The sequence below is a fragment of the Syngnathus floridae genome, chromosome 4 (genome assembly GCF_059516105.1).
Source record: "Syngnathus floridae isolate MCC-2025c chromosome 4, RoL_Sflo_1.0, whole genome shotgun sequence".
NCBI lineage: Eukaryota > Metazoa > Chordata > Actinopteri > Syngnathiformes > Syngnathidae > Syngnathus > Syngnathus floridae.
In genome coordinates, this window is record NC_142416.1 from 10426151 (window position 1) to 10447600 (window position 21450).

The 21450-nt window shown below is 39.3% G+C and overlaps 1 protein-coding gene across 1 annotated transcript; it reads right to left on the bottom strand.

The window, feature by feature from the left end:
* Positions 1 to 57: 57 nt before the first annotated feature.
* gnav1 (guanine nucleotide binding protein (G protein) alpha v1) lies at positions 58 to 19653 on the bottom strand. The gene is made up of 9 exons (XM_088373478.1): positions 19244 to 19653; positions 17961 to 18052; positions 12900 to 12992; positions 12311 to 12471; positions 8361 to 8489; positions 3713 to 3842; positions 3531 to 3602; positions 1114 to 1201; positions 58 to 670 (listed from the first exon to the last, which is right to left on the bottom strand). Exons 1-9 carry the CDS (start codon positions 19371 to 19373, stop codon positions 480 to 482), a joined length of 1086 nt encoding a protein of 361 aa, XP_088229604.1. The 5' UTR covers positions 19374 to 19653; the 3' UTR covers positions 58 to 479.
* Positions 19654 to 21450: the final 1797 nt, after the last annotated feature.

Consider the following 21450-nt stretch of genomic DNA (forward strand, 5'->3'; position numbering starts at 1 on the left):
CCTATTGTGTGTCTGACTAATTAAATTTCATGTCAAGGGGAAAAAAAAGGGAAACAATTAAAGATTCCAGCCACACACTTGTATTACACATTGCAGGACAATGTTGAACATTCTGAACTGAGCAAGACACTGGGAACATAAAGAACAACAACGTGTATTTTCATTTTTAGTTAAAAAAAAACCAAACATTAATAATAGAAAATCATCAACATAAGGCATCAAATTCCTTTTACTTCCAGTCAAGACATGAAATACTAAGGACATTTAAAACAGCTGCTGTGAGACATTACAAATCACATTTGAAAGGCACCTGGTTAAGTGTGATCCCAAACAGTTCAAACAGGTAAGTAATCAACTTTTTTAAGATAAACCTTTATAAAATAAAAATAGGTTATTAAAGCACTAACTAATTGTTACTCCCGCATCATGTGCAAAGGTCCATTTCGGGTTCAATTGTTAGGAACTCAGACTTCTGTCAGCTACAGGAGAGATACGGCCTCCAGGTTCTCTTTTATAATAGTGTCCATAACCACCTGAAAGACTACCTGGATGTTGGAGGTGTCTGTGGCTGTGGTGAAGTGGTGATAGATGAGCTTACTGGCAGCTGCGTCGAGTGAGACAAAGGTGGCGGTGATAAAGCGGGCAGCCGAATCTACATCATAGTCTGCTCCTGGAAGATGATATTGATAACTTAAACATTTTTTGGGGTTCAAGTCAAGCTTAGATTAGCGCTTGCACGGGTACAGAAGCCATCGTTTTTTTTTCTCATCCTCATCAGAAACCAACACAAGCATAGCGAAAACATGCAAACTCCACAGAAAGGCTGGAGCTAGAATTGGAAGAAAGTAGACTGCGATGCCCAGACTAGAACCGATATGAAAATAGTCATAAAAGGTAATGCACGTTTTACAAAGTAACATTTATTGGCAAGTTTAAAACTAGCAATATGAATATTTGTCAAAGTAGCCAGGGTGGAATTTAAGAATTTGATGATTTGAATGAGAATTCCCATAAACATTGTTATGATGAGCTGTCAATTTTTCTAATGAGCGATAGAAAGAATTTTTACGTGTTCCAAAGGTAAATATAAAAAGGCTTAACCGTTAGACAAACCTTTAAACTGAGGGAGGTAATGACGCAGGTGTCGCCCTGAATATAGAATCTTGTCTTGAAAAAGGTCAATTTTGTTCATGAATAAAATCTGAAACAAAAAGACCATGCAGAGAGAAAAAAAAAATCAGCGTTCAAGGTGTTCATCATGAGTCAGAAATTTTCTCTCAAATGGAAATTAAAAATCAATTTGGAAGACCATCAAACATCAAAAGGGACCATATTACATATTCCCACGTGTAGCAAAACAATAACGAAGCAAGCAATGAAAGCAATTCATCAAGTTTTTTAAATGAGATTGTCTCGTTACACTGTCGATATCTACGTGCCAAGTGTCCAAAAGTCACAATACAAGTCTTTGCATTTTGAATTTCGTTGAAGGTATAGGGCAGACACAAGGCCATCGTAGGCTTTGCACTTTTTGAGCATCAAAATATTTTACTTGAAACCTTTGAACAACCTGAAGTCTCCAAAGCATCCAATGAATTGAGCTTGTCGAATTTCAGTTCAGCCCTCCATATAGATTTTCACTAGGTTTCCATGAATGCCTGCATGCAATTGTGGTAGTAGCTAGCCTTCCACTGCCATCGATGGTGTAAAAATGCAGTAGCAGTGAGATCGCCAAAAACTAAACTGCAATCAGGGACCAAAAAAAAGAAAAAGAAGAAAATCTTGCCAGGCGACAATTTTCCAACGAAGCACAAAGGTCAATTAGCGAGCAAAGTAATTTAATGCTTACCAAAACTGCAAACCCTAAGGAGATAAATGCTGATGGCTTCATGACTTTTTGGACACGCTTATGTAGACTAAAAATCACCAACTGGGCCGCTGCGGGCAGGAGTTGATTATGACGTCAATTAACATATCGTAGTACCATCAATCGCCTGTCGGTTGCAGTGCCGCGCACACGCATACACATTTACGTGTTCTTGATGCTCAAATGAACTCCTGTTCAGACACCAGATCTCACAGGAATACATTTTCCACTTTGTAGTTGACCAATTAAAATTATGTCAGTGATCAAACTCCCCTAAAAAAGGTCCAGATGAATACGAGGTGTGTCATTACAACTGAGCAGGCCAGAGGAAGACTTAATTGAGGTTACAAATTTTTCCTCCCACATTAAAAAGTATCTTAGGGGTAATGAGCCAGTTAGTCGTGTCACCATGCAAGTCCACACACACACAATGCCAGCACACAAACTTTTCATTGTCCACTTTCCAAACACAAACGGTTTTGTTAGTTTACACACTAAAGTGTATTTTTAGGAAGAAATAAAAAGGTAACATTTTGGTTTAAGTCACATGAAGCAAACAACCGAGCCACTCAGATATGGTGTTGCTTGGCAAATATATGTTCCTTGTTTTTAAGGACCGCAAGTTTAAAAAAAAAAAAAAAAAAAGTATAGGGAAGTGCAGGCCTCCCCTCCGTTGACAGACACGTTAACTTTCTTGCAACGCAAATGGATTGAAACACAAGTTAAGTGGAAAGAATTGAGCAAGCCTGTCACACGATTGTCTTAATAGAATAATTTAGCAGACTCGAGAATGGAAAAGCTCATCTTAATTGGTACTTAGTGTTTAATTACAACTGACAGAAGGCTCTAAGGCAGGGGTCACAATGTGCATATGTTCCACCTATATTTTTAACGCTGCCGCACTGCTCAGGCTGAATATCACTTCATCAAAGCTAATTGGTTCATTTGCTTTGGAAAATTGTGTCTGAGAAAAGGAATGACAAAGTCAAATGTGCTTGAAGGACATGATTTCCAAGTCTTTGATACAATTTATAATTTTATATTCATATAATTATATATAATTTATAATTTTATATATTTATAATTCATTTATTTACTGTCTTATACTGTATGTACAGTAGCCAGGAAATTTACAACAGTTGAATTGCAATGTGTATGTAGTTGGATGTTTTGGATTTCGACTCAAAAAGTCTGTGATCTGTCACCGTGGGATAGGGGGGAACGAAATTTCGGTTTCTTTGTGTCTTTGGCATGTGGAGAAATTGACAATAAAGCTGACTTTGACTTTTGACTTTGAACTACCACGATTCATTCTAAGCATGTGTAACAGAAGCTTTAGAATTATGATAAAAAACTGCTATGAGTAATAACTAATGATAACAACTGAAAAATACACATTGTACGCTTTTTTCCCAGATAAAAAAAAGAACATTTTTGAATGCCAAAATGTGGTGTTTTTTTTCTAACCTAATAACTTGATTTTTGTCTTTAATGCTCCCTTGTTTGCATCCCTTCATGTTGCGACTGACCATGTTTTTTCCCCGCGGTAAGCACCCCGAGATTTCAACTTTTGACTTTCTCTCTCTTCTACTTACGTCATCATCCATTCGACGACAAAGTAAAGAATAGAACAAACATGTAGGGAGCAAAAGTAGTTTCTCACCATGGATGTATTTCGGAAGAAGACATTGTTGCAGATAGAGGAGAAGAGCTTCATGCTCTCCTGCAGACGATTCTACACAAGAGACACATACTGTCACATGGTGCCATAAGAAAGTCACATGGCGCAGTGAGCGCATTCATCTTTGAATTGAACAATTATTTGTTTTTGTATCAAACGGTTACCACGGAGGGGTCCTCCACCAGGGTCATGTCATAACCGCTGAGTGACACCACAAAGAGCACGGCCCGAACGTCCTCAAAGCAGCCGATCCATTTCCTCCGCTCCGTTCGCTGTCCTCCGACATCATACATCCTACACACACCCAATGGAAAAATCAGAGATCAGAATATAAAGGAAAAAAATAATAATAATAACGATTTTTTTCTCAATATGGAAATACACACGTAACATACCTGTAAAAGCTGTAAATGTGCCAAGTAAAAGTAAATAGTCACACAGCTTTGAGCTCAAATCTTATTATTGAACTTTTTAGCAGCATAATTCATCCAAGCTTTTTTCTCACATTCTCAGTTTGCAGGCACAAATAAAAGCTTTACCGTTAGATGAGACTATTATTGTCTTGCCATGAACAAACAAGCAATCTGATCTCACAAAGAAGGCTAAAAATGTGAACATGAAACTAAATAAGCTTAGGGAACAGAACAGATGGAGCTGTAAAACTATTTATTGTGCAGTGGTGGACCCAGGTGCCAATGATTTAGCAAGGTGACTCTCCAAGCTTCTCACAAGAGTCAATACTCAAACGTTTACTATTCAACATTACAAGTGTTGCTTTTTTGCTTGTATAAACTGCACTGGTTTCAATCATGTCAATGCGCAGGAATAAAAAACACCATGATGGTGGGGTGAATAAAAAAAGACAAATATGAGGTCAAGCTGATTCAATAGCACAAAAAAAACAAAAGAAAATCAGAGATGAGCACAAGCTGGTCACCAGTTGGTAAGGTGCGCCACCTTTCATTGGAGCATCCTTGGAACTAATGTAGCCGTTTATCAAGAGGGGACAAAAACACAGACACACAGAGGGAAACAAACATTGGATGCCATGCCCATGAGAAAAAAAAAATCTGTTAATTTTCCAGACACTCATTCAGTCAGTGAAGTTAATAGTGTGCCATGACATAAACCGAGCTATAGACCCTTTCATGGTATATACACCTCAATGATGTCATGGTGTTAGTTGGAGGCAAAAAAATCAAATAAAAATAACGTTGGAATAATGTTCCTACGTAAACACTCTCTTAAAATATGCTAACCGTCATTTTCAAGGGAGCGTGTTGGTATTTTTACTGATTAATATTCTGATTTATATATTTTTTATAAAGTAACATACTATCTGCACCAACTGTGCTGAAAACTGTTGTTTATCAGAGTCCTTATGTTTCACTTTCTAATAAACGCAGCTTGTAAAAAAAACACCAGTCAACATCGTTGCAAATTTAAAAGTAATAACTTTAATGTGCTAAACTCCCCAAGCAACACCCGGGATTTTGTTCCTAAAGCAAGGTGAGTATGCACATACACACAATGCTGGGTGTAAATTAACCAAACTCATTTATGTATCTCCTCAAGATTTCTGGCAGATAAGAGGGATGGTGTTTGAGAGGGAGGAATCGGAGATTGTCTTGCAACACCACCTGGGACTTTGCTCTCCTTAATTAAATGTGACATTGTTGGTGAGATTGCCAACAATGAGGACATCGATGCCTCACCCACTGCATCACGGACTATGTATATCAACTTCTGTGTGGCGAACATCTACCAACTAACTTCTCCAACAACAAACTATAGGTGCTGAAGGCCCTGCTGAACGAGAAGAAGAGAGCTTTCTTATCTGGAGATTGGGAGGAATTGAGAAGAGTGCAGAAAGATCTTAAATACAAGATCCGGAAGGGCAAAGAAAGCTTTAGGAGGAGGACGGAGGAACAGCTCAAACAAAACAAAGCTCGAGAAGTCTGGCAAAAACATGAATAAAATCTCTGGCCAATTTGAGGACAATGGGAGAGCTACAGTTCCTGCTGGCTGGGGGTGGGTTAGGGGGTAGGGACCTGAATCTGTTCTTCAATAGATTTGACCCTGGGTTGTTAACATCAGCCCTGTTCTATGCTGTGGTGTGCTGGGGGAGCGAAAGCACTGTGAGAGAAAGGGCCAGGATTGATAAGCTGGTACAGAAGGCTGGCTCTCTGCTGGAATATCCTTTGGAGTCTGTGATGGTGGTGGGAGAGAGGAGGTCAGCAAAGCTTACATTCATCATGGACAATCCCCACCACCCTTTAGCACATTTAGCAGACATGTCCACAGCATCCAACAGCTAGGAGGTACCTAGATTTGACTATTTTGGAGTTTCATTTGGAGCCAGACAACCACAAGTATGGCCTGTGCTCACTGCTCAGAAACTGTCACCATGCGGTCCGATTCACATTTGCCAGAAAATGGCAGAAGCGGCAGATTGGCCACTGGCAGGGCCATTCTCTTCACAGATGAGAGTTGGTTCACACAGAGTTAATGTGACATTCGTGGGAGATCCAGAGGGATGCTGTGGAGAACATTCTTCTACCAGCATCATCCTTGTGACATTTCAGCAAGTACATACATACAGGGACATGGAGCCCATCTTGCCACCTCTATCCAACAAATGACACGTGATCAAAGCTTTTAAACTGCAATGCTTCAATCATTAAGATCTGGGATTTAGATGTTCTCTTCACATTTTTAACAGTGAGTTATACAAACAAAGTTGGGACATTAAACAACATAAAAAAAAAGTAAATACAATTTTTTTGCCATCTATATTCAATTAAATGCACTAGAAAGACAAGATAATTAATTATCAAGCTTTTCAATGTTTTTTTTTTGCAGACAGTCAGTCATTTTGAGTTCTATGCCTGGCCAGTCTACTACTCACATTGATGCTGTGCCCACTCACCAGATCCCTTGACTCTCCACTTGAGGAACAGATCTCTACAAATATATATATATATTTTTTTAAATGCAATATTTATTTTATAATACTGGCTATTTTGTGCACCAAAAAATTAATGCTGAATTATACTAATACAAATATGTCAAAATGGTGTGATTTTGTTTGACTGATAGGCGGTTATTATCTAAAACAGCCTTACTAAAAATAATTTTAGGTGCAGAGGCTTGTATGCAATAAACATGTTAATGTTATCTGCAAGAGTTTTTTTTGAGTGGCATTGTGTAATGTGGCACTAGATAATTGTAAAATATGTACATATTTGTAAATAACACAAGACGAGGACATCGTTGTTATACGACCCGAAAACTCAACGTGAAGCGTAATGTGTCGGAAAACTGCAATCATTTGTCACCAGAATGTATGTGGACATTACTAATTATGCCCACATCAACCTTTAAATACTGTATATTACAATGATTACAGAATATTTTGCATTTTACGGAATTTCTTCATTGACCGACACAAAAACATTTAAAAAAGCAGCTTCCATCGATCACAAAATCATGTTGTCTGAGATTATGATTTTGACTCCAAAACGATAAATCTCTCAGCTCCAACGTCTAATTGTGAGTACGCTGAATGAACAGTTTTTTTTTAAAACATTGACAGAAAGAAAGAAATAGTAAAAAAAAAAAAAAAAAGACAATACAACAATTTGACACATGATTGTCCACCAAAGACTTAAAACCCATCAAAAATCTATGCGAGTCTGGGAGGAAAGGTGTGACACAAAATATAGCAAGGTAAAGTCAGTTGTAAGAAATGGAGCGTGTGGCTCTTGTGGGGGCCGGTTAATGTTCTTCAACATAATACACATTAGTGAAGCATAACCGAAAGAACCATAAGTCAGCAGCACCCAGAGACAAACAAACAAAATTTAGATGTCGACTTCAGTAATTGGCTGATAAACTGACTCACGCTACATTGTTTGTAAAAGCAGACCTAATGTGTTTCATTATCACCACTCAATATGAGATGTGGGGATGAGGGACAAGTTATATTGTGGAAGCTTCACAGCCGAGGTAGTCCTCAGGTAGACATTACTAACAACAGAAAGCACATAATTCTATTCGGTTGTAATGCATATCCCGCCCACCACTGCCTGTATGTCTAGTCGTCACAATAAAACTACCAATCCACTCAACTAAATAAGACTCGTCCAATTCAAATTAATTTGGAAGATCACCTGTGGGGTTGGGTGGTTGGTTGGGTGGACGGACGGACGGCCGGACGGATAGATAATTTGTCTGTTCAAAATGTACATTAAATATCCAATATTGACCTTAAACAGCGTGTATAAAATAATGTATGTTTGCACTGTTATAAGTCAAATACATTACTGCTATTTTTAATTATTTAAAAAAAATGACCACATCAATGGTCTGACATCTGCAGGTGCATTTAAACCAAACATTGTAATTATGACAGGGTTCAACTAAAGCCACAAAGAAATCAAGCTCATTATCTGTCATTTTGTCAAGACCATCAGCAGCTTGAGGAAATGAGTTTAGCCAGTGAGAGGATGAAGAAGCAGGTAGTATTATGTGACACTGGCCCATTGATCAGGAATGAATATGATGATCTGACATCTACCCTCTGCTCCTACACTGATAAGGCCACGACAGAGATGCCTTTGACTTTTTGTGTGCGTGTGTGTATGCGTGTGTGTGTGGCCGTATTGACTTATTGATGAATAAAGCCACCCATCTCCTTCTTAGATCTGCACATCATCGCAGGATTGTAGACAGAGATAAGAGTGCCACAGCTCAGAAAGTAGAGTAACTTTGTCACATATAGTATAGGTGAATAAAGTAGAAGCATTCCACCTGAAAGTGAGGTGCTTGACTTTGAACTGGGTCTCTATCACGCCTGTAGTCCTCAGCCGCACGCGCAGAACGTCCATCTCTGTAGGGATGTAGTCTGGAGACGAAATGCGGCTCATATTTTCAAAGAAACTGGAAAAAAAGGAGAGGGAGGGGAATGGGCACAAAAGGTCAAAAACAGAAGAGACATGGGGGACAACAAATAACCTGCAGACAAGCTTTAGATCAAAGAAAAAAAAGGAATAAATTAAAAGTGTGTATACGTATGTACAAAGCCATTAGGCCAATGCAGCAGGTTGAGTGTGCAGTGATAAGAGTCAAGCCCCAGGGGGCGCAGTGGCTCCTCATGATGAATATTCACTCTGTGGTTTACCGTCATGATAATCCGAGGCAAACGTTCAAACACAGATTTGCTCGTAACACAATTAGCACAACCAAGTGTGCGTTGTGCCTGCGGAAGTGCGATCTGAATGGAAACAAGCACACATGCGACACACAAGACATCTAAAAGTAGCAGGGACCACTGTGACATTCTCAACTCGTCATTCTGAATCAGTTTCTTGGAAGGCAAGTCGCATCCTGCTGTTTGGTAAATACAATAACAACATCGCTGGCTTGGATGGTGCTGCGCAACTCAAAGTGATGTTTCTCCATAAAGAGCAATCTCGGCTGAAGACTTCCCCTTGTTGTCTTTTTTTAACTCCTGTCAAATGTACATTTAAAGCCGTGTCTGTCTCGATTTGCTCTCCGCCCTGTGTCAGTTGGTAATTTTCATGCTATACTAAGTTGTTAAATTTAGTTTAAAAGTATTTAATCACAAACATATTTATTCAGGCGGCACGGCAAGGCACTTGTTCACATGTCTGCCTCACAGTTCAGAGGGTGCGGGTTCGATTCCACCTCCGGCCCTCCCTGTGTGGAGTTTGCATGTTCTCCCCGTGCCTGCGTGGGTTTTCTTCGGGCACTCCGGTTTCCTCCACCATCCCAAAAACATGCTTGGTAGGCAAATCAAACACTCCAAATTGTCCCTAGGTGTGAGTGCGAGTGCGAATTGTTGTTCGTCTCTGTGTGCCCTGTGATTGGCTGGCAACCAGTTCAGGGTGTCCCCCGCCTACTGCCCAATGACCCAATGATAGGCTCCAGCGTGCCTGCGACCCCTGTGGGGACAAGCGGTACAGAAAATGGAAGGATGTATTTATTCTATTGGCCTATAAAGCACTAAATAATCAAGCACCACAATGAATTGAACAACTCCCAATGCCCTACAAACCTTCTCATTATTTAAGATCAAACTTGTATCAGTCCTCTTCTATATAGTATATACGGTCAGGGATGATCTTTTGCAGGAGTCCCAAACCAGTCGATCGTGGTCAACTGGTAGACCGTGGACTGCCCCCAAGGGTCGAGACTTATTTTTGGTGAATGTTAGTATCATATATTTTATGTTAGTGTACACTAGTTTTTGGGAAAGTCAGAGAAAAATATCACTTGCCAAATTATTTGTAAATTGTTTGGTTCCACTTTAAATGTGAAAAGCAGTAGATTACGCTTGGATTCAGTTGGGTGGTTGAAGATAACGTCCTACAATGGCTCCCTCCAACAAAATAGAACATATTCATATGTGACGTTTTGAAGACAGCTTGAAAATACGTTTAGCGGTGACGCACTTTGCCTTGAAGTCCCTGAAGCTGACTAATCTACGTAAATGCAAAAAGATTCAGGCACAAAGATGCATTTGATGATTTTCTCTGCCTCGGCTGCTGTCGGAAGTCATCAAAGACACTATGAAACATTAGGAGTTACATGATGGAAGCTGATTCTCCTTGCCACTGGGACACAGGCAGACACTCACAGACTTCTCAATATAGTGCATTTATAGCTTACTTGAATATTAAACCACTCTTGAGCCAACCACTCATTCATTTTCTACCACTTATCCTGCTTAGCATCTAGCTGGAGCTGGAGTCTGTCCTACTTGACGCTGGGTCTCTGTAGACCTTGGACTGATTCACAGTCAATTTCAGGGCACATGTAGAAAAAATAAAATAAAAAATAGCCTCTTTGACAATATTTCCACGTAAGTGCCACATTAGAGGTATAATATTACAACCAGCTATTTATTCACATGTGCCTTTCATACAGAACCCATTGAGGTGTGACTTTGCCGTGCGCATTCACAGAGCTTTGCACATTCAGATAATCAGTACAGTATATTTGCGTCAGATTGGTGAGTGTCAGGTGTTGAAGCCCCTTTTTTCAAGACAGCAAAAGTATTGGAGCATCTGACTGTGTTTTGATGCCCAGGTGTGTCCCTTCGCAATTGTGTTTTATTTTGACAACTGTGAGCTATCAGCAAGCTGTCCATGGGTGAAAAAAAGGAATTGTGAAGTAGATAGAAGTGGCTAGCAGACATTGCACAGACATTGTTCATAGCCAACACAACCATCTTGTATGTCATGTAGAAGAAAGAAAGCACCAGTCTAAGTACCAGAGGTCAAATGCTTACTCAAGAAGCAGGACGGAAAACAATGTGATAGCTGTAAATCAGATTCAGAATGGTTTAATAAATACCAATCAAATTAAATGCCAATCAGATTTGAGGAAGGCAATTTTGCAACACCTAAATCGGATGATGGAGAGTCATTTCCTGGAAAAAAAACTGACTTTGGCAAAAAAAAAAAGTTAGGTAGTTATGCTATTAGTGGATGTAATCAATATACAAAATTTCACCACTCAGTCATTCATTCATTCACGACCTGGGCACCCTTCTGTCACCGTCAATCCATCCTTATTCATAATCATCAGAGAAATGGGTGTCCGTCAGCACTTGGGCCACTTAGGGACAATTAACACGGACCCACGTACGTTTTCAGTCTGTCCTTTTCTGAACTTTCTCATCCCTCGTCTGCAAAAGAGGCATCCGTTGGTAAATGTTTTATTCACGTATAATACGGGCTACTATACCGAAAATAGTAGGAGCAGTAGAAAACTTTGGTCGATAGCAAGCCAAAATGGAAAACTGTGTGATGAATGACTTTTTATTTTTTCTGAAGTGCAAGCGTTAAATTGGTATATTAATTTTAGCAGATTCTTACTTTACACAAGGATCTGAACTTAAGTACTTAAGTACAGAGTATGACTAATTATGTCACCTCTGGTGGCTCTCAGTGGGGGACCAGTGTGGCCTGTCGGAGTAGATAACTTAAGAGCCGCAGCCTCTCGCTGGGTGGCGAATGAGACCAGACAACCTCCCACAGCTCTGATGTACGTGTGCAATACACACGCCATCATCTCTACAGTTACCTTTCATTTTGAGTTCTCAACATGCTCCGATCTTCCGCCGCAGAGAATTAGAATTAAATTCAAAGTATAGATTTACAAATAAAACACGTTTATGTGTTGCATGCTGTATAAGGTGCCAAATGGCTTATGAGGATGCACACTTTGACCTCCGCCAAATGCACAATGTTAAGCAAGAGGTCATGTTTTGATGACCATTTGTTGTAGAAGTAAGACACGAGCTTTAAAATGTTGGTACCGATCCAGATAAACGTGCAGACTGAGCAATGGCACAACACTTTTGGCCATTACATTTGGCTTGCATTGATGCCGAAAGGGTTAGTGAGGTACCAGCCAGCAGATGTTGAAAATGTTTCTGAGTATGTTCATCATTTTGTAATTCCTGCCACCCAGAGGCCTGGAATGCACTAATATTAATAACTGCATAGTAACATTTCAGACATTTTTTGTTTTGTTTGTCCATGGCATATGGCTGTGCCCTGCTGGGTGCGATTGGGGTTTTTGTTGATCATTACGCTGTAAGATTAATAACCAGTGGCAGCAAGCACATGGCTGAGTAGCAGCCGTAAAGTCCAACTAATTAGACCCCTGCATCGTTACAGCACAGGGTGTGTGTGCATGTGTGTGTGTGTGCATGCTCCGAGAGCACTTACTACAGCGCTGAGTCGTTGAGCTCATACTCATATCCCCGAGCCACAGCGGCCCGCACCCCGTGGTCAGCCCACAAGCAGGCAAGGGCGTGACTCAAGAAGGGAAAAAAGACCTGATCTTCGTCAAAGCAGCGACCACATGACAGAACTGAGTGGGCGTGCACCTGGAAGAAAAGACACAAATTAGGATATATGAATATATACTGTGGCTGCTCTCTCGACGTACTTTATCGCTATAAAACTGATAAATGAACACGCACACACACGCGTACAAAAACACACACTGGTGGCAATTATTCGAGGAAATTCTTTGATAAACATCTTCTCCCAACAGGATGCGATTAGTGGGTGGAAAGTGTGTGAGCTCCATTATGTTAACACAGAACTTTATAATCAAATGAATCCTCCCAATCAACCCCCTTAGGAATCTTAGTGTGACAGTCGTGCATACAATTGAATGCTGAGAGGTAGGATGGGGCAGTCACGGTAGTGAGATGCTGCTTCTTAGTGGTGAACTGATGTCAGTACAAGAAATAAGTTGCAGTGGAAAAAAGTACAGAATAGGGTAGCAAATACAGCAAAAGCCGTCTACCTTGTTCCTGCTGTTAGCCAGGTTGATGCGGAGGACGCCCATCCCGTGGAGAACAAACTTCATGGATGTCAGGAGGTTATCCAACACTGCAGGCTGACATATCAAAACATATTAATATAGGCTACAGGCTACAAAAATGATTCACATCAAAAAATCAACTGGATCAGATGACCTAGGAGTAATGTTAATAATATGAGTTTAAAATTGTACTTTTCTTCATGGTGAAGAATCACCAGCAAATTTACGTAACCCCTCTATATTCATTGAATTTCCAGATTTTTTTTATTTTTTTTTTATTTTGCATATTCTGCACTGTCAATTTGAAAGTTTGTTTTTGAACATGATGCTTTTATGCATCCAATTCATTAATTAAATCAACAAATAATCAACAGAATAATCTATTCTTAAAATAATCATCAGTGACAGGCTTGCAGCCTTAATAAGTTCAAAAGGAAAACAATTAATAAAGAACATAAACTACTCTCCAGCCTACACAACTATTCTCATGAACAATTTGGGCAAGTGCCACAGAAACATAATGGTAATTTTGAGCAATCGATGTCGACTACTTGGAATTTTGGTTGTTTTAGCCACGTAAACACCCAAACTGACTTTAAACATGACTGTTTAGTAACTTTTACAGGTATGGCTGCTGTCTATCCGCCTTGCTAAGTAGCTAGGTGCAATGCTACTTATTTATGCACATCTGTGAAGATATGATGATGTCAACAAACATTATTGCAATTGGTTGGTTGGCAAATTTTATGTCAGACAATCAAAAGTTGCCTTACCTACAGAGTAAATGATACATTCGAGGAAACCTAGAATTTGAATCTATCTGACCCTTGTTTGTCCCTCAGTGTTCGAGGTGAATGTTAACAACAAAGACGGCTGATTTTGATAAAGGGCTGGTTGTTCTGGTTCTTCACAACACAGTTTAACTCCAGCAAACCTTCTTCATAATTGTCTTAATTTATATAAAAGGAATATCTTATCTTCAAAGCATTTCATTCTTTTCACAAAATAATTTCATGCAGAGAAACATCGTCGTATCTTCACGCTGTGCAAATCATGTTGTGTTACGTGAAGTTATTTTGAATAATCAAATTAATAAATACGGTTTATAATCTTTTAAATCATGTTTTGCCATTCAGGGTCTAAACTTCTAGTTAAATGACAAAACTTACACAAGAGCAGTAACTTGCAAAAACTTTGAGCAGACGGTCTCCTGCCAGTGAACGTTAAGCTTTGCATTCCATTCCAATTCTCTCACAGTCTGATGGCTGCTCTCTTGATTGTCCACATGGGAATTGGTTGCAGTTTCAATAAAACATGTGCCTCAAGCAACACTACTTCAAATTCAAACATCAATCACTTTTACGAGAACATTGTTGACAATGCTATGATGAGTTAGGTTGCAAATGGAGCGGGAGCACCAATTGCGGAGGAACCTCAAAGTTAAACAGTGGAAATCATCATTCAAGTGTGACATTACACAAGATGTATTCAGTTCAGTGCACGTTAATTCCAAAAGTGGGTTGCTTTTGGACCGCTTTTATGGTTCTCTACTGTCAACATTAGAAGTATACAATATGAGCAACACAATCATTTAAATACAATAGATACATAGATTTATCTTACTGGGTAGCTTCATAATATGTAACTAATGGCATAATATGTAATTATGTCACATAATGGCGAAAGAGGAGCATGAAAATCACCAGAGAAGCTTGTCAACACAAAATTTAAGGAAGTCAAATTCAAGACCTTTTTAAGGGAATTTCCGTTTCATTTAAGACCTCTTATTGACTAAATATAATTATTATGAGCTGGTGATGTAAATATTTGAAAGCAATTACACTCATTAAAAGACTAAATATTGCAAATGTATTTAAAGATCAAAAAATAATTTTTTCAAGCATCTATAGAGTGGTGTACGCTGCATCAGCCCCATGCATTCAAGTAATCTAGGCTTAATTCCGCCATCAACCCGAGGAGTACATCATGCTAATTAAAAAAACTAATATAATATATATAAATATAATATAAACCAAAGTTTTTCCAAATGAAGCAAGAATTTCTGCAGTACCAATAATTAGATAAGTGGAACTGTCTGAAGTTTGGAATCTGATCTAATAGCTATAACATGGAGTGCCTCTAGGATCAGTCCTTGGACCCTTATGTTTAGCCTGTATATGCTCCTCTTGGGTCAATATTATTCAGAATGCCAATGTTGGCTATCATGGCTATGCAGATGGCACACAGCTACTGTATAGCTTTCAATGTGCCCAAATGACAACAGTTCAGGTCTGGTCTCGTGTCACTGTCTAAAATAATACCAAACATGTCCTTCTACCGAACCAAAACTGAGGAAATTGTTCTTGACAATAAAGAAAAAAAAGGAGTGCTCTTAGTAAACACTTGGAGTCACTCCCTTTTAAAAAACACGTTCATTCAGAGCGCTGCAGCTCGGGTTCCGACCAGAACAAAGAGATCAGAACACAGTCCGAAAGGCTTGACTCTAGTTTATAGTCAACTGTAGATCAGATTTTAAAATTCTGCTACTGATGTGTAAATCAGAAAGTGTGAGGTCTGCAAACTCAGGTGAATTACAGGAGCCCTGAGTCCAAAGTAAATATGGTGAAGCTGTATTTAGCTGCTATGCTGCACACAAATGGAATAGGATGCCAACAGAATTAAAGTCAGCCACAAGGGAAAATGCTTTCAAATCCAGGTTAAAAACTATGCTTTCTGATGAAGGTCTTTTAAAGCATTTTTGAAATCTACTTTCTTGCACTATACGCTTTCGTTAGTAATTTTGGTCAACTACTTTTTTTTTTGCTTTACTGTGATTTTAAATGATGTACCACTTAGCATTATGTGACACATATTGAGTTATCTTGAAATGCAGAAAGCTGCTTTGCCTTGCCTAAATTTGGAGATTCATGTGTTTTTGGAGAGCAACAATATGAGGAAAAAAAACCCATACTTCACAGATAAAAATCTGTCGGAAATTTGTTGGCAGAGACAGTGGATTCCTTGGATGCATTCATGTTTTTTTTCCTGGCCCCTTCCACCTTTTATTCAATCAACAGTACAGCTTTGCCTCTCCCTCCGTGACTCATGCTTACCTTTTTTTCATGTTCACAACGGTACGCAAACATCAGTAATCCATCTTTGTTGGGTCATTCCGCATGGGTTATCTCTTGAGATCAAAAAACACAAATTAAAGGAAAGATTCTCTCGTCCAACCACCACCATGAAAATGAATCTCTCACACACAAAAAAAAAAAAAACCAGCATGAAGCCTCAAGTATATTACGCAGTCTAGTAACCTCTATTGGAATCCCTTTTTGCCACCGCACCTTTGCGGGGAACATAGAAGAAAAAAAGACACCTGGAATCCACTGAGTGTGTATGTGTGAGAAAGACAGTGGAGAGGGGGAACGTCAGCAGTGTCAGCCGCTGTATGCCTCTCAGTAACCATTCTGGCACACTGAACCACTGTTCTAGTCGTTTGGGTCAGCGTTTTTAACACATAAAATAAAGAGTTGTCATAGCATCAGCCTAATATTTATTAACCACACACTGCTGAAGTTGCATATTGAACTAATCAAATAGATCCGCCAATGAAAATACCAACACAATTACTAGCTATACTGCACAAGAGTTCAATGCAATCATGTGAAAACACATTTGCACATAAGTCCCTTGTTTACACAATGTTGTGTGTACTGGAGTGTTAGTCCACCGGTTTGTGAGTAGTCAAAACAACACACTGGGGCCCTCTGGCTGAATGAAGGATTAGATGAGAAGCAGCCCCCTTGCTCCCCCATTCCAGACATTCGACCTGTCGGTGTCCTCATGTGACACAAAGTCAATAGGACGCATAATCAATGGAATTCAAAACACAAAGGGGATTAACTCCTGCGTAGTTTGAAGTACCTGCTCACTTTAAAGCACGACAAGTTGACTTCTGATGCGTGTGCAAGGGTGATCAGAAGTCACCAAAGTCCACATTGGGGATGAGGTTTTTAATCAGAAATAAATTAATGCTTTCACATGAGAGTGAATCCCAAATGCACAAACAACAGTTTCTTTCTTTTATTTTTTTTTTACAGCAAGCCTGTACATGTTGACTATTTTGGGATACAAATTGTACACACCCACTTCAATAGATATTGTACACTTGCAGTAACTGGCAAAACGGCCACCCCCTGAGATGAATTAAAAACGTGAATTTTGCTGCTTAACTCATATTCCACAAACGCAATATTAATCAGAATGCCACTGAGCTCAAAATGTTTTCCCACACTTGATCTAATGCTTAAGTGAAAAGAAAATCATTTTGAGTATTTACTTGATATCCAGCTTAAGGTCCATGTACTACTACGATTGGTGCGCACGAGTAGAATGGCTTCGACTGCTTATCAAGGGTACTGAGTAAATGTTTGTACTCTACATATAAGTCATTTGAACAATTCAAACCTTTCTACTTGTGCTGTTCCATAAGAGTCTATGTGCAACCCTTGTGAGATCAGTTTTTTGCAATGGTTATGAATCAGAGTGCAGTGTTAAATGTCAATTCAATCTCCATTATCTGCCTGTATTGAACCTTTTAGCCTCCATCCAGAGTGGAGAGATATACAGAGAAATGCAAATAGGAAATGACTGGTGGGCCAGAGGATGAGTAAAACACTGCAGGAACGGGGCGGGAACAAGAGGCATGTGACTAAAGATAAGAGTTGATGGAAAATAGAATACAACTGTTTCCGTTCCATAAGTGTTTCCATTGTTATCTACCAATCACAGAGCAAGCAAAAGGGAGGAATAGCAAAAGTTTCCAGGTTAACAGTGAGGGAAGCTATTTAAGTTCCAATTGCCAAACCAAGTGACTGAATATTAAGTTTAAAGAAAAAAAATACAATGGAAAAGTCACAAAATGTTATAAGTTCCAACTTGGTCAATGCCAGACCAATTGAGTGAAGTTTAAAGGGGAGAAAAGCATACAAAATATATTACAGAGAAGTCATAAAATGTTATTCTCTGATAGTTGCTGACCTTGAAGCTGCTGAGTTCTTGCTTGGTAAATCCATTGCTGTGGATGATCTTCATTTGTTTGACCAAAGTGCTTTTCCCACTTTCTGCCGCACCTGGAAGGCATCGCAAGGTGTATAGTCATTTAAAAAAGGGTTGTGCTCGGTTCTATAATTTTTGCCAACTCATAGTTGATATTTCTATGGTTGTAATGGCCTCCTCTTTACCACACAATATAAAATAAGAAAAACAACTAAACATTTACAGAGATTACCTGAAGTTTCTGCATCACATGATTTTAATGCAATTTTAGAGACAGATTTTCCAGAAACCCTAACCCTTTCAATAGTGTTGGGGGGGTGGGGGGTGCAAGGAGACAGAGGATTGCATGCATGAAAGAGAAAACATAGTTGGATGTTTTCTTTTGATGCATCCGTGAGAGGTGACAACGTTCACGCGTCGACGAGTCCACTAGCTGGTTAAACTCTTAATGTGGGGTGGGAAATCATTCAGTTTCACTGAAGTGGTCTAAAAATGATCTCTGACTACAAATATGTCTTTTTTTCATCAAGGCCTGGGTATCATAAAAGTCAAGCCCTTGACAACATTTTATTTGACATGAAAGCAAACCATGTCTTTGATTCTTAATCAAATCTGGACTGAATTGCCATATTTAATAAATTGTGATGCAATATTACAACTTAGCATTTGATGGTGTTACCAAACATCTTCTTACAATAACATGAACAATTGTTGAATAGTTGTAATATTTAAGGAATAGTTTTATCCATTACTTGATTTCAAAACTAGTTCTCCATCAATTTGTTCTGTAGATGTAATCATATGATGAAAAAAAATCATTATTTACAAGGTTATAAGAACGACCTGAGGAAAATTACTTTGTGGCCCATGACAAAGGTCAGTTGGACACCTACCCCTGCATTGGACGAAACATCTTTACATAATTGGCCTGCTACAGTTTTTGTGACATTTTTGTTTGGTGGTAAGACATGAGATATTTTTCCAACGTAAAATACTGTATGTTCCTTGGCTTATATATTTGGTAAAAAGTTATTCAAAATGCCCAGTGGGCGTGACTGTTTTAAATCCGTTTTTTTCATTGGTCTGTGAGAAACAGTTGACCAAGTCCTATAAACTCTAACTTGCGACAAGTGGTTGAATAGGGAAATCAGCACAACTAAGACAGTAAAAGTTGCTTATTAAAATCAACATCTAGTAAGAGATTAAAAAAAAAAAATACAAGAGTTAGTAGTAAAGCCAGAAACGTTGTCAAGTTTGCGTCTCACCTAACAGGAGTATTTTAACCACATTCATCTCCCGCTTGGCACCCTCGTACAGGTCTCTGTCAATCTTGGCACTGAGTGTCCTCGCCTTCTTCTCCTCCTCTGTAACGTCGGTACCGAAACACAGTCCCATCCCGAGCACACATGTCCTCCTCTCGGAGTTGGACTCAAACAAAGTCCTGACTGTGTTTAAACCGAGCGAGTTTGTTCAAACTCAAGCGCATGCTTACAGCTCCTCGACTTTAGCGTGGTTTTTATTGCAAGCCAAACTCACTGGACGCATCACTCCCGGGTTTTCTCGCTTATTATTTCACCGCAAATCCAAAATATTGCGCTTGTTCACCCCAAACAATCCACAGTTCCTCCCTCTCACTCCAGATGGGAAGGCTCTGGAGTTCGTGGGAAGTGACGTCATCACCGAGCCAATCACTTTTAAGTGTGTGACAGGAAAGGTCAGCATGCACACGCCCTCCACCCAGGTTGCCATCACGGGTGGGAAAACCACTGGTTAATTTGTCTATTATTTGTACTTACATTTAACTATAATTCATTTACCAATCATAACGGGGGGGAAAATAACTGTTGTAACCGGGTTATATGCTGGTCGTTTGTCTACACGTCTTTTTGTAATGACCCCCCCCCCCCTAAAAAAAGACATCTCCCAAAGGTGGGATTTAAAAAAAAGAAAAAAATTATGTAATTCTAAACTTAGTTTATTACATAGATCAGTGACTGGTGTATGTAAAGAACAATGATGATCAGTCTTTGTTCAGTAAAGTGTTCAGGTCAGATTGTACTTTTTGGTTGTATGATGGCAACTGATCGTTTCTATGCAGATCTGAAAAGTGACTGATGTGTCATGTGCGTTGTTTTACGCCATTTATCGCCAGTTAATTGATCGTATCTTTATCTCGTGAGTCGGGGCCTCTTTGAACTTTGAAAGAAGCATAACAACTGCGGCATGTCTTGCAGAATGACGCGTTTGGTCTTTGGAATGTGACGGCCTGTCTTCATCGTTTCATGTGGTTGCTTCAGAACACGATGCGATATTGAACGTTGTATCGTGTGCCTGCGTGATGATCATTTTTCTTGGTCATTTTTGCGGGTAAAACATACGCGGTAGTGATACGAGTTGACATTCGCGCAGTTGCTACATTTTAGAATCAGATTGTAATCAGTGTCAGTGTTTTATTTTCCAAGTTGTTTTTTTTACCAAATTAAAAAGATTAACCAAGATTTGGACAAGGGCATTCCAGTTAGTTAAGAAGTCATTTAAAAAACAAAACAAAACTGAACGTGATAGGAACCTTAAACTGGCACAGGGACAACATGCAAATTCCACACATGAAGGCTGGAGCCAGAAACGTAACCGCAACCTCAGCGCCAATTATTTAAAGTTATTGCTTGATAATCCACAATAAATGCTCAGAGAGGGATTCCTTGAGCCAGGGGGCTACATCATTAGGTGGAATTGGACCAACGTTTCAACTTTTTAACTTGACCCTCATAAAACTAACAAGTTGGTGAGATAGACATCAATCAAACCAGGAATCTCTGCTCAGTCACACTGACCTGAAAAAATGTTTAACTGGACAAAAAACAAGAAGCATCTATGAATCAATGTTTCAAAAGACACTACCAAAATACGTAAAAATCTATAAAAATATTTTCATTTTTGAAACAATTTCATTACTGAAATGGACATTTTGGTGATCGAAGCTTGAGCTGTTTTTGGCATCAAGACACATGTACAGCGTGAGTGCGATCCAGTGTTTACCCACAAACACAAGGGTTTCTACAGCGTCAGGATTTTGGTGTCCCTCAGCTGGGCCATGCCATTATTGTGACATAAGCTCTTCCGCAACTCTTTGTTCTTATAATGAGGCTGACAGTTTGCGTTTTTTGCCAGCGGCCACTACCGAACCGCACCCATCACATTTGGCAGGTTTGGACCGGCCGTGGCCTCATTTCACCAACTCACTGGGTCGTGATGCACGCTGATGCAACAAAGAGCTCGCAACAAAGAGCTCTGTCATTAGCGGGGTTCACCAGCACGCTTTAGAAATACATTGTCTGACAAACTAAAGAAAGTTAGTTTACATTGTTTTATCACAGCAAGATGCAAACCCTTGCAGACATTTTCTACAACAAAAGTATTTCTTAGTCTTATTTTCTAAAGCACATTTCTCTGGGGAAGAAGAAAAACTGAA